General features: G+C 37.2%; 1 protein-coding gene across 3 annotated transcripts in view; it reads right to left on the bottom strand.

The window, feature by feature from the left end:
- Positions 1-3,861: 3,861 nt before the first annotated feature.
- The window catches only part of LOC105562444 (cysteine-rich secretory protein 1-like), a 61,982-nt gene continuing 49,575 nt past the window's right edge, over positions 3,862-16,268 (bottom strand). For all 3 annotated transcript variants that reach the window (XM_012013291.1, XM_012013292.1, XM_012013293.1), the window contains 3 exons: positions 12,330-12,475; positions 11,549-11,755; positions 3,862-6,506 (listed from right to left, as the gene is read on the bottom strand). In XM_012013291.1, the coding sequence (XP_011868681.1) occupies positions 6,248-6,506; positions 11,549-11,755; positions 12,330-12,475 (612 nt within the window). In that variant the 3' untranslated portion in view covers positions 3,862-6,247. The remainder of the gene's footprint in view (positions 6,507-11,548; positions 11,756-12,329; positions 12,476-16,268) is intronic.

The raw sequence follows: 16,268 nt of genomic DNA, 5'->3' as shown, positions 1-16,268 counted from the left end.
GTAATTGCGAAGTTACGAACACAGGAGAAGTCATTTTTTCTCATGCGACGTATATGACCCGCTGTGACTCGTCGAAAGCTGCAACTTTCCGCTCGGGCGAAATGGCCCGGATAATTTACGCGCGGACGTCGATATCTATGCGGCTTTCGCTTTCGAACTCGTCGATGAAACGCTGATTTACGCCCCGGGCAGATTCACGCTGACTGCGCGTTTCCGCCGCTACGAGAAACTTACCTTGTGCCGCGCATCCACAGTGAGTAGAGCGGCTCGGTATGGTCCAGGCGCACTGACTTGGAAGCTTGCGTCAGCTTCGTCCTACCGGTTAGTTTCCGGTTCCGCTTGCCGGCGCGCAAGATATTACGTCGGCGAAATGTCGAAAATATCAAATGCCCTCTCCCACCGTCTTCGTTCCTCGCGTCGAAAAACCCTCGTCACCGCCCGATCGTGGATAGTGGCAATTTCGATCCTTAATACTTGTGCTGCTGCTGCTGCTACAGTTACTACAGCTAGTTAGGCTACCTTTTCGCGATATTGCCATTTTTCGAAATATATGATTATTGCGTGCAGCGCATTCGATAAATCATACAAAACTCCACTTGCACACTACGCAAAAAGGAAATCCGTACTTTTGAGCAAAAATACATTTTCTATTAGAATAAAGAAGTAAGAGTTTTTCAAACGGGATGAGAGGAGACGCGCGAGTACCTCTGTCGTGGCTTCATGTACGTACATAAGAGAACTAGGGACTTGTAATATGAATGAACTCTAGCCTCATAAATGTGCCAAACTGAAGGTCTCTTTCGAAATTTTACTTTATTCTCCCGATAAACGGGCTCCTGATAAACGCACTTCCACAGCAGTCAGAAATAAGGACAAAATTACTTGTGCGGGTTATCGATCTGATGCTCGAGATGCCCGGGTGTTCGATAAAATTTTATGTCCCAGTTCCTCTCAAGGAATTTAATTAACATAACAAATCGGAATACGCCAAGCGTAATTGCGTGAAATTTCAAATAATTGCGTGCTCCGATCAATTATTTACGACGGTGTAAACATTTGCATATGTAAACATCGAGAGCGCGCATTGTAAAGAAAACACAGTTTGTATAATATTTGGATATGAAGTAATTGAACTATATTATGCAATACGGAACCGCAGAAACATTGTACCGTGAAAAGTATTATCTTCATTTGTTAATGAAGCATGGAATATTCCCTTGTTGTTAATATGGAATCCAACAAAATGTAACTTGTTATTATGCGGCTCTGCTGTAATAAGTAGAATTAAAAAAGTACCAGCTTTTGTCTTTGATCAAAATATCAATGTTAATTCCATTGACGTGGAGAAAAATTAATGTTGCATAAAAAGAAATGAAATATTTTTAGTTCTTTATAGCCAATATTTTAATTATTACGTAACGATTAATGTAATGCCGGAATAATTTTAACGGTGCATTACATCATGCTGTATTAAAATGATCTATTATTAGTAACAAATTGTCGAAAATTCTTCAATAATTTCAGTAACTAGCAAGATTGTAATTTAATTTTGCTCATGAATTAATGTTTCAATACGGAATTTCAAAAATATTTAACGTATAACTGTTGGCGCGGAAATTTCGTTAGATTTCTAAGTAATTAGGACTGAACTCACGGCTACTTCACAGTATAATTACTGGTTATCAATCAACTAATGATAGCGCCCCGAGTATAGTTAATGTGTTCATAAATCAACGCTCTGCTACACTTACTTTAGCGGAGCCATTGCAAATTACATACTGAATCACGTATGTCACAAGGCTATTGCATTGTTTAACATGTTGCTAAGATTTTAAATAATTGCAGTATTTTTATTGCGACCTTTTACGTCTATATATTCAAAACCCCCTTTTTTTATTCGCAATTTCTTCTGGAGAAAATTTTTAAATTTTTACGCATTACAGCTTTAAATGTTTTAAAAATACCTTGATAATAAAATCTTAAAAGTTAGTCGCCAAAGCGTAACTCTGCTTAAAATTAATTAAAAAATAAAATTCATCTATTCACGCTTAATTAATTGAATTGTTTAAATTTACTATTAACATAAAATAAATAAAAGTAAAAATAAAAGTTAATCGCGAGAGAACTCTGCTTAAAATTAATAGAAAAATAAGAATCGTCTATTCACGTTTAATCGTTTAATTAATTGAATTGTTTAATTTATTATAAACGTAAAATAATTAAAAAAACATAATATTAGACGATTTTAGGTAACTTCTATCTCGACATCGAAGTAACTTCTTTTTATCTTGCATTAGCTTTGCCTGTAGCGTTTATTAGAGAAACACTTGACGCTCGATACTGTTATAATGTAGCGAAACAATAATTATGCATGCAAGGTACTTGGGCGGGTAAATTATTCCGCGAACTTGAAGCAATTTATAAAATAAATCTCTCTAGCTTCTCTCGTACTCTCTCAGACTTTCCTACACTATACCCGTGGCACTATTCGTTTCCCCGAGTACCCTTACACCCTAGAATTCAAAGAACTACAAAAAGGATTAAATTTAGCGAACGAATCTTCCGCTCCGACTGGCCAATTTCAATCACCCTCCCTCCCGTAAAAATCTTGGAAAGACGGACGGGAGGAAATTGCTCGTTCACGACAATGCGATCGCCGATCTTTGACGAAAGCGCGTGGCGGCATTATCGGCGACGGAATAACGCTGCTATTCGGTCCTACCGACTTTCCGACGGATACGTTCAAAGGAATCCGTGTCGACGGGCCTTTCGGCTTTGCTCGAGTCGCCAGCCCACGGACGAATCGGCCCAATTTCGCGACGCGAACGGGTATTATTCCACTTGGCGGGGCCCGCCACGGCGGCCAAATCGATTTTCGCTCGCGCCCTTTGATACCATGCCGGAAATTGATAGCTGTATCATTCTGAGCAACCGATTTCGCCAATTGACAAAGGAAACAATTTTTTTTACTCTTAATTAATGCATTATTTCATATATATTTTGTGCTATATATATTTTTGAAAAACCTGTATTTATTTGATTTTTTAATTCCTTCGCTGATAGATTATCTAAATTAGAATCCAGTGTCTGTCATGTAACTGTCTTTTTGTTAATGACACTTTGGATTCTTCTTTATTAAGTTTCAATACAAAGTGAGTATTTTGGAATTTAAAATGCAAAATATTAAACAGTAATGAGATGTAAAGATTGCTTTCCGTTACATTTGTGTTAGCAGCAAAAGGATTAACGATAAAAATCGATAACTGCACCGACGTATCTATACGATTTGACGTGAAATCTCAACGTAGTGTACTTCATTTGAAAGTCTGGCGAAGTTTGCAGCAACGCCATTTTGTCGTTTTCCCAGACACAGTTTGAAAAGCATTCCTAAGCCCTTTGAAGCAAAAAGACTATGCACTCGGTTCGCCGCTAACTCGAATTCACCGACTGCACATTCCTCTTGACCTAGGGGATGATTCCCTTTCCTCTCCACCTTAAAGCTCTCATCGATTTATTTGCCACATAATACCGCTTAATCCCTCGATTCCCTAACAAATAAATATTACAACGCGATTAAACGCACCGTAACTGAGCAACATGCGTTCATTCTCCTGATCGAGAATACGATTATGCTTTGTCAAACTTTAACAATGTGCATTAATTTATTCGGCATTAAAGTGGCACTTAAATTCTCTTGATATTTCGCTGCCAAGGATCGCGCGTTTATTGAATATTAATCAATTTTATTATTTCAGTATTGTAGCTACAAATTATTCAAACGCTTATGAAACGATACAGGGCGATTATGACTATTCGAATATGGTTAAAAGTGAATTGTATAATAAAATTCAGGAAAATGTAATATTTACAGGATATTTATTTTGTAAGTGGACAAAAAGTATTACAGTTTAAACATTTTATTTGGAGCTGTACCGTTACATTCAATGTTATATCTCTTTAACGAACTCCTTAATTACCGACAAGTACTTAACATTATCATCAATCACGCTCACCACTCGTCACACGTGTTATTTCTCGACGCGTATTATTGATTATGTGTCTTATGATTTACGATTTATCTCAACTCTTTACCGCATTATTATGGTACGTGTTTGTTGCAGTATCAATTTTTCAGTTTCTATAAAAATAACAACAACGATTCTTCATCAAACTGTACGATGGGCTATATTAAACATATCCGGTTTTTTTTTTACAAAAATCAAATAGATATCATTTATAGAAAATACTTGCAATATTTCATTTTCTGAAAAATGCATCTTTTTCACTCGATAAAACTTCTTTACACTTTTGTCGCTAAATTTTTATTTACTCATAATGTGGCAGAAAATTTTCACTGTCCATAATAAACGTATCGTATTGTTACGAAGATAATATTGATAATACGCTTGTGTACATTGCGCGATATGTGTCTTTGCAAATCTTTTCGCCAGAAAAGAGAATTAGGTCTTTAGATACACCACGTTGCTCATCGAAAATATATTCTTGTGATTGTAAGAGAAATTATGCGGTAAAGAGTTAACTTTACAATTCCGAATTGCTTTCATCCGATATCGCGCTGTGCGTGAGCACACTGTTGTTAAAGCTAAGATAAAAATAACTGTTATTGTTAATTGCTAAAGGGAAGTTCCATCGTTACGTCACGACAAGAAACATCGACACACCATTTTCTCAAAGCTTAGTTTAATTTTTACATTGTTCCTCTTAACAGTTAGCTGAAAGTAGAAGTACGTCTATCGCCTAATAATTGTCAGTTTCGATATGTTACCCACCGGATTTATTTACAATTTTTATGATATTTAAAAGTCATCGTTTTAGGCAAAAAGTATGAGAAATATTTCACAAGATTCCACGATTCAATTTTCGAAAAGAAACAATGTGGACAAGTTCAAATTAGCTCATTATGTTATTCATTTAAATAAGTTTCTTAATTACCCATTTAAGTAATTTGATGCCGAATCTTTTGCAACGGAGTAGATATTCAAAGCCAAAAATTCGCTAGCAATCACGTTAAACGAATAAAATCTGTCTCAAGTTTTATTTTGCGCAAGTTTACAAGGATACAAAAACTGTGAAAATAATTACGAGTGAATGTAAGATGTAGAGTTAGCCTTTCTTCTTCTTCAGAATACATAAACCGAACTTGTACTCTGTATGCTTTAAAACACAAGAGCGATAATAATTTTCAGAAGTTATTCAAAATAGGTATTCGGATATAAAAGAATGACCGTTTTGAATTATTTTGTATACAACGTAATTAAAAATTCTACCTTTACAAAGAGCAAATAGATTAAAGAGTTGCTGATGAAAAGCTAAGTGTAGATCAAAATATTTTCAAACCCAGTAAAACTTTGTTCTTCCGCGGACGTGCGAGTGCGTGCGTATTAATTATGAAATTATGCCCATTTCTAAACATGTGAAATGTAAACGTGAGATGCAATAAGTTTTAATCTCGATGTTAAAAGCGACACGCGAAATTTATCTGTGAAAAATTAATCCATTTCTATTGAAGCTACTCTCTTTGATCTTTTGACATTGCTGAAAGAAGCGAGCACACAAATAAATTAAATATTAAATTAAATAATGCTTTAGCGCAATAAAAACGACATACGGTTGATATTCTTCTTTCGCAGATGTATTTTGGTTACTTGGCGAGAATTGCGGTTTTGCTCGAAACACAAAAGATAAACAGATGCGAGTTTTACATCGATAATTCGTAAAGTTTCAATGGATTCTGAACATTGGAGGATTGTAAAGTTCAGAGTCCTGAAATTGAAGGATTATATTACAACAAGAATCATATTTTGGAATCTCTGGGATCTGGAATGGAAAGATTATGTGCAGTCATTAGATCGCTGCGGCATAGAATCTATCGATCTATTAGACTTTGAAGAATCCCCAGAATCCGCGAAATCTAGGCCCCAGAGATTCAGATAGCACACAAATTCCACAATCACTTCATCTACCATATTTCCGTATTATCCCGTTTACTCGTTATACGCTCTCGCTCTCGCTCTCTCTCTCGGTGTCCTGGCTCGCAACATCGCGAACGTTTCTCCAGCTTTCATCACTAAACAAACGAGCTCATCAATAAAACAACACCCCCCCGTTAAACGATCTGCAGCCGTTTAGCCGTCGTCACACCCACCAGGTTTGAGTTTAGTTTTGCAGGGCGATTAAATTATTCATGCAACACGGTGGACCCAAACGCGGAAGCCAAGGAGCCTTCCTACCCTTGGTGTTGGAAGTAGATCTTGTCCTTGCAATTGCACGTGGCACCGCAGAACTTCCGGCGTTCACGGCCCTCCTCGGTGTCCGTCTCGCAGACCCACGAGCTGAACGTTCTGACCAGCTCGGCGCAGTTCGACCACAGATCGGTGTGGTAACACGCGTTCGTGCAGAGCGCGTCCCGCGTGCAGTGATCCTTACACATGCTGCAGGGCTTTCCGGCTACGTAAGGTTGGCCTAGACGGATCTTGTAGTTCCCACTGCGAAGGCAAAAACATATCGGCCGTTAGACAATATCGATTTTAGAGACGATCGCAATAGCCCGAAGCGACAAGAAATATGAAAAACAAACCGAGACATTTCAAATATTTAAATATCGTTAGATCGAAACGCGTTTCGCATTCCAACTGCTTTGACACGAAAGAGAGAAAAAATTAAATTTCAACGCGCGACAAGAATATAAATTTAATATTGACTAATTTAGCATTCATTTCAATATTTGTAACGCGAGAGAATTTTTCTTCCTTTCCCTTTGCATCAAAATATTGTAGTTGGTTGAAATTTTACACGATGCCTTTTTATTACTCTTTGTTTCTAAATTATACATAGTTTTATGTTAGTGCTTTATTCAATTTATAAATACACACCGCGCTTGGATGTACATATATCCAGCACATATATGTGTTATATATATATGTATTATCATAAGTGTATGTCGCTTGAGCTAGACGAGGTAGGGAGAGTAAAGGATCACATCAAAAGGTGTCGTTCGGAGTGTATCTAAAGCCGACGCTTCTATTAAGCCCGAACTCGGCAAATTGGAGAAGAGTGAGTCCTTAAGGTGAGAAGATTGTAACACGCGCGCGTTTGCCTTGTAAAGATCAAAACAGTAATTATATACAGAGAGTTTGAACCAAGTTTGCCTTAGCGCTAAATTTCTCGGATTAAATTTCTTAATTCGTAGCAACAAGTATCCTCTTCTCGATAATCATGTTTCGAGATAAACTCAAAATAAAACTCTGTATTACTGCAATCACTCATTTTATAATTTATACACAATTAAAAAAACTATATGACATGTAGTTTTTCAAAAACGACCTACACTGGCCAATGTTTTTATTTAAAAAAAAAACAAACAAAAGATAAATAAGAATAAATAGGAGTAAATATGAAATAAATAAATAAATACGCTTACATATTGGTCCAAAAATGATTGCACTCCTTGGTTGAAGAGGGCAGAGTTAATTGAAGTTGCATTGTTAATTGTACGACACGAGTAAAAATATCTAGAGATGTGTGTTAGACCAGATGTCGGATCGAACTGACGAGTGACAAATATAGTTGTCATGCGACATGTGTTGGACGAATCTTATTTATCTTTATTCACTCTTGATATTTATTAATTCGTAACAACGTAAAGTGTAATGACTCTCTTGCTTGTACACAGCTTATTAACATAAAATGATATTGGTCAAATGAACGATATGAGATCAATAACAATTGCGTGAAAAGGTATAGATTTGCAATTTACTTTCGCTATAATTATTTGCGCTATATTTTTTAAAGAAATATTTAACGGTAAGTTAGGTACGTTTGCAGATTACTTGAAAAGGGTCCAAATCCGGGACCGAAACGTCGTTTGTTTTTTAAATAAAAACAGTGGCCAGTGTAGGTCGTTTTTGAAAAACTACATATCGTTGGTTTTATATTACTGGCGATATTAAATCTATTTGTGAGTTAAAAAACTATACCTAGTTAATGAATCTCTGTAGGGTGGTTTTAGTTACTGTGAAAATGCCTGCGACCGTTAACAATTGAAAATTTATAGACCCCTCGACATTAATATTAATCCCCGTCAGTTTCTTCTAAAATCCCAGTATTTGCGACTTGAGATAAATACCCGATATCTGAGATATTCTGCATAATAGTGTAAATACTTTAGACAGTATCCTAATCCAAATCCATTAGCCACGCGCATTAACGAAAAGCCGTGGAAGGACCGTCGAGCAATTTGCAAATGGGCCACCAAATTTACATTCAAAGTATTTTTCGGTGCGAATCGCGCGTCTTAAACGATCGCGCGAGAATTTCCGTCTCCAAAGGCCGCTATCCGGGCTGCTGTATATCCACGAAATTAATTACGAGATAGAGCCGGCGTGGAAGAACGGCAAGATAAAAGGAAGGATAAGATGGCCCACCACCACGTGACACGGTTTATTTATTCAGGACTCGGGCCACTGATGGCGGCCATGCAACCGCGCCGGCTTCGCTTTTCGTGCAAAATAGGTCAGGCGTCAAATACACTACTGGAGAATGTGCACTGCTTAACAAGAAGTACAGATCGACATATAAAACGGCATATGAAATGATCTTAAAAAGTCGCTTCGTGGAATTCCGTTTTATCTGAAACACTAGAGAGTTTTTCTAGTGAAAATTCATTTTAAATTTCCTAGTGAATTAACGCATACCAATTCAGCTAATTTTGAAGCTTATTACAAAGTGTGTACACTCGTATCAGGTATAATATATTCTGTAATTCTGAAAATGTAAAACACTTTATATTATCGTTTTCAACATGCGGATCTGAATTTAGTTTTATTTACCGAATTATTTTCTCTGCGACAGAAAAGTGAATACGACGACCGTAAATGCGTTTGCCTGTTAGTATCTCGCCTTATAACATGAATATATGAAGCTGCGGTGAACTCGTCGCCGATCGCATTAGAGCGGATCTCGCGGAAAATTTATCGGGTCTGCGTATTGCGGGGGATCGATATGAGGAATATATAGCGTCGCGATTTGTAGGAATCCTTAGTTCAGAATTGGGTCGCCGGCACCAATTTTTGTACGGACTGCAAGAGCGATAAATTGCAAGACCGAAGACCGGAGCGAATTCTAATTGCGTGAGTCGCTCGCGCGTGAAATGTCTCTGAGAAAATCATTTATTTATTGTCACTCACTTGGACAGTTTATCCGGAAATGCAAAGTTAGCAGAATGATTTTCTCTCTCTCTCCCTCCCACCTTTCCATATATAATCAATTCTGTAGAATCAATGTTGCACAAAATATTTATTATTTAATAAACGTTATTATTTGGCTTACAATTTCTAGAACAATATACAGGAATGTAAAAATCATTTAATTAAAACAAGCTATTCCAGCTACATCTTCCTGAATAGCGTTATTGTTTAGAGAATAAAGGTGTAAATAAAATATAGGAGAATTATACAAGTGATTTCCAATCGCTTAACAAGAAAAATAAAAGAGCGCAAAATTTTTCACCTTATTCCAATATAATCCCAATAGTATTGGCATTTATTTCAAATTAATTTTACGCTTGAAGCTTCTGAGGTTTTTACAAATTTCCTAATACTTTTTAATTCAATGTCGTTCAATATTATTAAGTTTTTTTTTCGGGATATCCATTGATAGGTTTTTTTCCCGACCAACTCGTACCTCTCTCTTTCTCTCACTTGTATTCCCCATTAAATACGAAATCCAACGAAACCGAGCAATAATTTTTTACGAGAGCTTGAAGCAGAAAGCTTGAAGGAAATTTTTATTCATATATCGTACGTCGTATGTCTTGCATTGAGCATCTTGCACACACCTACGCACACACTCACTGTATATGTATAATATATATTTATATATTTCATCCAGCAGTCGCGTACAACGAAAACCATAAGTATACTGAGAAAGTGTGCCATACTGGTGACAAAGAGAGCCGTCTAAGTGCCACAATGGGCATGACAAAGACGAACGAGCTATAACTTGCGCTGACGTTGCATATATTCCGCACCGGTGTCACCATTTTCCTTGTTTTCCTTGCTTACCTCGTTCCTCCTGTTCTCCCCCGAGCGGGTTATGTCGCTTACATACAGTGTATAAATATAGGATTTACATATTTCAGCGCGTCTAGGGAAAGCTTACGTGCCAGTCTCACGCGAGCTTGAATACTACATCGGCTATTTTTTGGTTTGCCAAAAAGTCTATAATCAAATTCATATACACGGAGTGCCCGAGGAAAAATCGCACCTTTGGCAAACGTATGGAAACAAAATATAGCTCCGAGTTATTAAGTTCGCGAAATTGCTGAAACATCGCGTCTCGTGAAAATTTGGAAAACTCAGGACTCTAATGTCATTGCATCCCGAGTGGTTAACATCGTTTTCTATTCAGGTGGCACTGACGACACGTTTTCTCGAGCAACATCCTTCTTAGCTGCTTATGCATCAGTATCTACAGCTGACTAGAAAAAGAGTTAGAGAAAAGACTTTTCCAATATCGAAGTAACAAATATCTTTCACCCCATAAATTCCATCATTACGTATTAATTTTTGATAATATATTGTTTTTTCATTCTTTTACAATCTTTGAAACTTGTCAATGTTTTATATCGTGCCTACAAATTTTTATTGATATAAATTTCTCGAGAGAGAAACCTTGAATATATTTACCCATGATACAAAACTAAAGTTCTTATTTAAGTGTGACTATCGCTGCTGGCGCAAAGAGCAAATTGTTTGCGAAATTTAATCGAGCTTCTTTCCTCTTTTCACTCATCCCTCTCTCTCTCTCTTTTCCTCTTATTTACCCTTCTTGCATTAATGATTAACAATCTGCTTTGACCTTCTCCCATTCAGCGTGCAGATGTCGATTTAACTAAGATCCGCTTTGACGATGCCGCGCACGTTACTTTCGCCAAGTTTACGGTTAACCGTTTCAATCCGCATTTCCCTCCAGCAAATTATTGCGTCAATTCCATGCTAATGAACTAAGTTCTAGCCGTGGCCCAATTGCAATTGCCGTTGCAGAAACAGCCGTGTATCATAACAGTCACGGCAAACGGCGTGCAACCCCGACGAAAATAATTACACCGCGTTACTACCCTATCGATATAATCTGTATTTGTGTAACGTTGTTACACGCGCATTCTATTGCGCTAATCCAGCGGAAAATAAAAATCTCTTGGACAATAAAGTAATATAACAATGCGCGAGAACCATAGTTTCCGATATTGCAAACACTTTTATGAAATATAAATGCGGACGATGCCGCGCGATACATGAGTAGTAATATAATTCATGTGAGACATCAAATCTCTCTCAAGATAAAAAGAAGAAAAGTGCCCGGAACATATATATGTATATCTGGAAATGCATTTTCTTTTTAGTTGAAGAATGCACTTGATATAAGAGTACGAAAGTTCTTTTGCATGAGACACAAGATGATGAAACCCAATCCGCTTAACTGAACTCGCTATTGAGATGGTTCTTCGATTGTTGAACATTATACCTACCTCGGAGCGTAGTTGCAAACGTACATATAGAAATCCTTGCCGAGCGGACCCTTGCCGCCGGTGCAATGGCTCACCCCGCACCCGACCAGATGTGTCGTCGCCCATACCACCTGCGTATAATGGCCGATCTCGAGGACCTCATTCGTCGTGTTGGGCCCGTACTTGAAGTCCTTGTACTCCATGTACCACATTCTGATGGGGAAGTTCCTGCAACATTCCGACGAATGATTCGGGGGTAGCGATCTCGATTTGTGGTGGCGAATTGTCGTGGCGAATTGTCCGCGTGCAACGTGAAGCATCCGCGTCCGGTAATGTTTGTGAAGGTCTGCCTGGCGAAATCTACGTTATACAGTCCACCGTGGTCTGTTTGTCCGCGTAATCCAATTCTAGTTTTGTTGACTGAAGAATTAATTACGATTAGCAATTTTTCAACTGCGCAAAGCTAAATTTTCCGATGGCACGAAACGTGATCAGAGCTCTTTTTGAAATCATCTCCGCTGCATATCGAAGTTTCGCAATTAAAATAGAATTCGAGATCTCGTCGCATCCAACGGCAAGATTAATAATCATCCCGGGTGGTATCTTCTCGAGAAGTTACCTTTGATATGTAAATAATGAAGCCGGTGTCGGGATAATTAACGGTGCATCCATGGCAGATGGACCGCCGCACATTTTCACGGGATAAAGTCTAGCGCGCGTGCATGGAGTACATCTGTACAAATAAACCGACTGCAACGCGAACTCGCTAACTAGAAGTAAACAAGATTTAATAATATCTCACCAGAGTGTACGACCCGTGCTGATGAATATATTTTGTCCACTCTGCCCAAAGCCGTCCAGGTACAGGCCGGTTGCATTGTCGTGCACTAAACCGAGGCAGCGATCAGCCCACCTCTGCGCTGCCTTCGCTAAACCCGAATGCCATTTCTAAAACAAAGATATCCGGAATTGTCAGACACGCTTTACAGTAGACGGGTCATCTTGGAAATGCCGTCGCTAATTGCAAACTACGAACATTACGAACAAATATTGCTGAAAGGGGAAAAGTATTTTTACATTGAGAAACGTTAATAATTTTTCAAATTATACACTAGCGAAATTCAATTTCTTTTACGAATTAAGAGACTTTAGAGAACCAAATTGACAACCAAATTCCAGACAATTAAATTAGACGATTCTTACAACTCGAGTAATTAGATACAAGTGAATTTAAGGCTGAGTGTTAACAAATTGATGGAAAATGCGCGTAAGTTATTTTTGATTAAAGAGAAGATGACTGCAAATTGATCAAGGGTCTGGTAATTGAAGGGCTCAGTGCCCTTCTTTATTATACTTAGAAAAAGCTTAAAGTTTAATTAAATACGTAAAATACAACCATGTTTACGAGCACAAAAAGTTATCTCGCGTTTGCGTGCATACGTAAACTCGCGGTAAAAGTTTCTTGACTTTTCTGTGGCTTCTTAATTGCTCGTTATATGCAAATATCGTGCTTTCAAAGCTATAATGTTCGCTCCGTGGAGGCGAATCCGGCGTTCTCAGAAGTTTCTTAAAGGAAGATGCTGCGCTTTCTATTTTTTTTTTTCATTATTTCTCATATTTCCCTTTATTTCCTCACATTTCTCAAGCTCGATACTAAATTAATTACGCGTTAATTTTCCGTGATGAACCGGCTTTAATAGTCGCAACGACTGCGACTATACACTTGACGTAAAAAGAAGTTGCCCACGATGTTCCGATATTACATTCTACGCGCCTACGTTAAGCTGAAGGAAGTCAGAACCTAAGTCCTAGAGCAAAGTTCCTTAATCAGAGGCGCTTCTTGATTTATGTATCTCGAGGCGACTGTTTTCTTGCTTATATAAAGTTGACTCTGAATTCTAAGTACCAGGTGCAATATCCTGTAGCACACAATATGCTTTGAAATTGCATTTTTAATTATTGTTTACCACGTAAAAGTTTGTAGAATATTTCGGTATATTACCGTTACATTTCGTAGATCAACGTTTACGTATGTATTTATTATTATCAGCTCTTTTTTTCTTTCTTTCTCCCTCTCTCTCTCTCTCTCTCTCTCTCTCTCTCTCTCTCTCATAATTGATATGCAATAAAATTCGGTAATATCTCATGGATAAGAACACTTGTGGAAGAAATTTTTTTCCTAGACAATGTACGAGTGACAATTCTCTGCTACGAATTCACATTGAAAACTCATAAACATATAAAAATCAATTCGTCATGATTTCTTTTACTAAATTGTAATAGCGGTATCATTGTAAATATCGATATCATTGGTAATCTGTCGGGTGAAAGACATAATATCTCGTGTTGGTCCCATCCGCGATATTGCCAAGCTTCGACACGTCTCTACTGAATCGATAGGATTCCCGATACCGGTCATTCTCTCCTCGAGAAACTGCATCGCGCCTCGAGTTTTGCCGAGAAACCTCAGATAACAGTCGCATCTACGGCGTAACTCCCGCCGAAAGTAGCTTTTACGGTGACGTCGCTGGTAGTTTCCGTGGGAAAAGAATTTAAGTGGGAAGTCGTGTAACTTATAACCAAGCTTGAGATTGGCGGCGCGAAGGAAACGACGAGTAAACGCGGCGAGGAGACCCAGGGATGGTCTGACCACGCAGACACCTGGCCGCATCCACAAATATACCGGATTTTCCGAGAAGATATTTTACCAGGTGCGCGAGAGCTAACTTCAAACATCCGCAAACTTGTACAATTATAACGAAAAAAAGTTAGTTGTCAAATAAATTAATTTGTCAATATTATAATTGCAATTATATAATTGCAATATATCGTCGCTACTAACATAAGTTGCTAAAAGTCAGCAAATTGCAACAGCAGTTATGCGATTTCTATTCCGACTTTTCTTCCGCGTGTATTCCTTACGCTATTCTCACGTATGCTTCGTTTTCTAAGAAAAGGCGATTGAATTAATCTACATTTCGATTTGTTTGGGTTAAACTGCTAACCGCAGTGGATATCGCCTTTCCTTCTGAAATACCTCCTACGCTATATCGCCGTGAGAAACAACGGGAAGTGAGTGATATATAGTACACATATATGTTTATATATAGATCGGATAATAACGTCGATACAGGCGGAAATTGAAATCTTGCACCGTACTCGACGGTGAACCTCGAAAATTCAGTTTTCTGATCAAGTAAACCGCTTCGTAAGGTAAATCTCTGATGAAACTCGCTATTTTGTATGCACAGCGCGTTTAACATTTTAATATCTTCCATGAGCAATGGAAATGTATCCGTAAGAATGAATTTATAGTCACGTGTAGATAAAACATTATATTGGGTTCGTGTGCGTAAATAATTTGTAAAGTATAAAAGATCTGCATATAAAAGGACGTAAAAGTATGTCGAAGTTAAACATTTTTTTTAAATAATTGTTCACAATTTAATTAAGTATAGTTTTGTTCGTTTTTCATAATTATTCCAAATTTACACGTATATGTATATTGCATTCGTAATTGAAATTACATAATTGAATTTACAGTTAAATAACCTGTTATCGTTATTTAATTATCCATTATTTCTGAAACATCAGAGCGCATCTTATTATCATGCTTTATTATCCAAATAGAAGAAAGGCACGTGTTGGAAATAATAATTGTTATAGGATTTACATTCAGCAATTCTGATAATTTTCCAGAGAAATACGGAAAATCGCGAAACGAGCGGATAACGAGCGCTTTCGCCGCTTAATTTTAATCAGTCCAATTAACGACGCGCGTTATCTACTGCGAAGTTGCCAAAAACTCAAATTAAATGCGCGTTGTGCACGAGAAAGTTGAATTGCGTTACTGCTGTATTTATTATGCTGCTTTTGTTGCTATTTCCAGAAGAGTGCCTCCTCATTCGTAACCGGTAATTATTTCTCCGAATGGTTTCCGAGTGTGAATTTTCGAAGAATAAACCGACCAAATCTGTGTTTTCTAATTTATTTCATAACATAATATTACTATACCTATAAATTCAGATTTTTGAACAATTATGATTTAAGCTTGTGAGCAGATTTTCTCGTAGAAATAAATTTGAATTGTTAGGTTCTTTTAAATTAAAATCAAAAGGATTAAATGTTTTGTATTGCTATATGTTTTTCACAGAAGCGATGTGCAATGAAAGCATAAAATAACAGTGCACTTCTAAATTTCGATAACAATTCAATAATAGGTCTTATCCCTCAAATATATAATAATATTTATTATAGAGAAAGAAAAAGAGAAAGAGACTGCAATATTTTATATTTGACCGCAAATTTATTTTTAACTGGTTTTTTTAGTTATACAGAATTTTTAACATATTAAAGTGCATCGCAATTAATTAAAGTCAAACGAAATAATTGAACGATACTCGTGTAATTCAACTCATACAGTCGAAAGGCTATTTCTATTTCTGTAAAGCGAGAGAGATACGCGAACCAAAGAGTTTGGGAAGATTCCATTTTGAAAAGTGTCAACGTATTGTTGAAGGTACAACGAAAGATGAGAATCTGGGAAAATCGATAGAATTTCAAAGCGAGCATCCCTGCTATTATTCGAACAGGCTGCGAAACCGCTCGTTCGCATTATTCACGAATTCTGTGCGAAAGAATTCTAGATCCAAGTGAAGCGAATATCCAAAAATCTAGGTTGAAACTTGAAATTTAATAATAATCTAGCTGCAACAAAATTATACTTAAGGTAGTTCTTTCG

This window comes from Vollenhovia emeryi, unplaced genomic scaffold (assembly GCF_000949405.1).
Source record: "Vollenhovia emeryi isolate VEMERY1.0 unplaced genomic scaffold, V.emery_V1.0 DF939188.1, whole genome shotgun sequence".
NCBI lineage: Eukaryota > Metazoa > Arthropoda > Insecta > Hymenoptera > Formicidae > Vollenhovia > Vollenhovia emeryi.
This window is presented reverse-complemented; position numbering and strand designations above follow the sequence as displayed.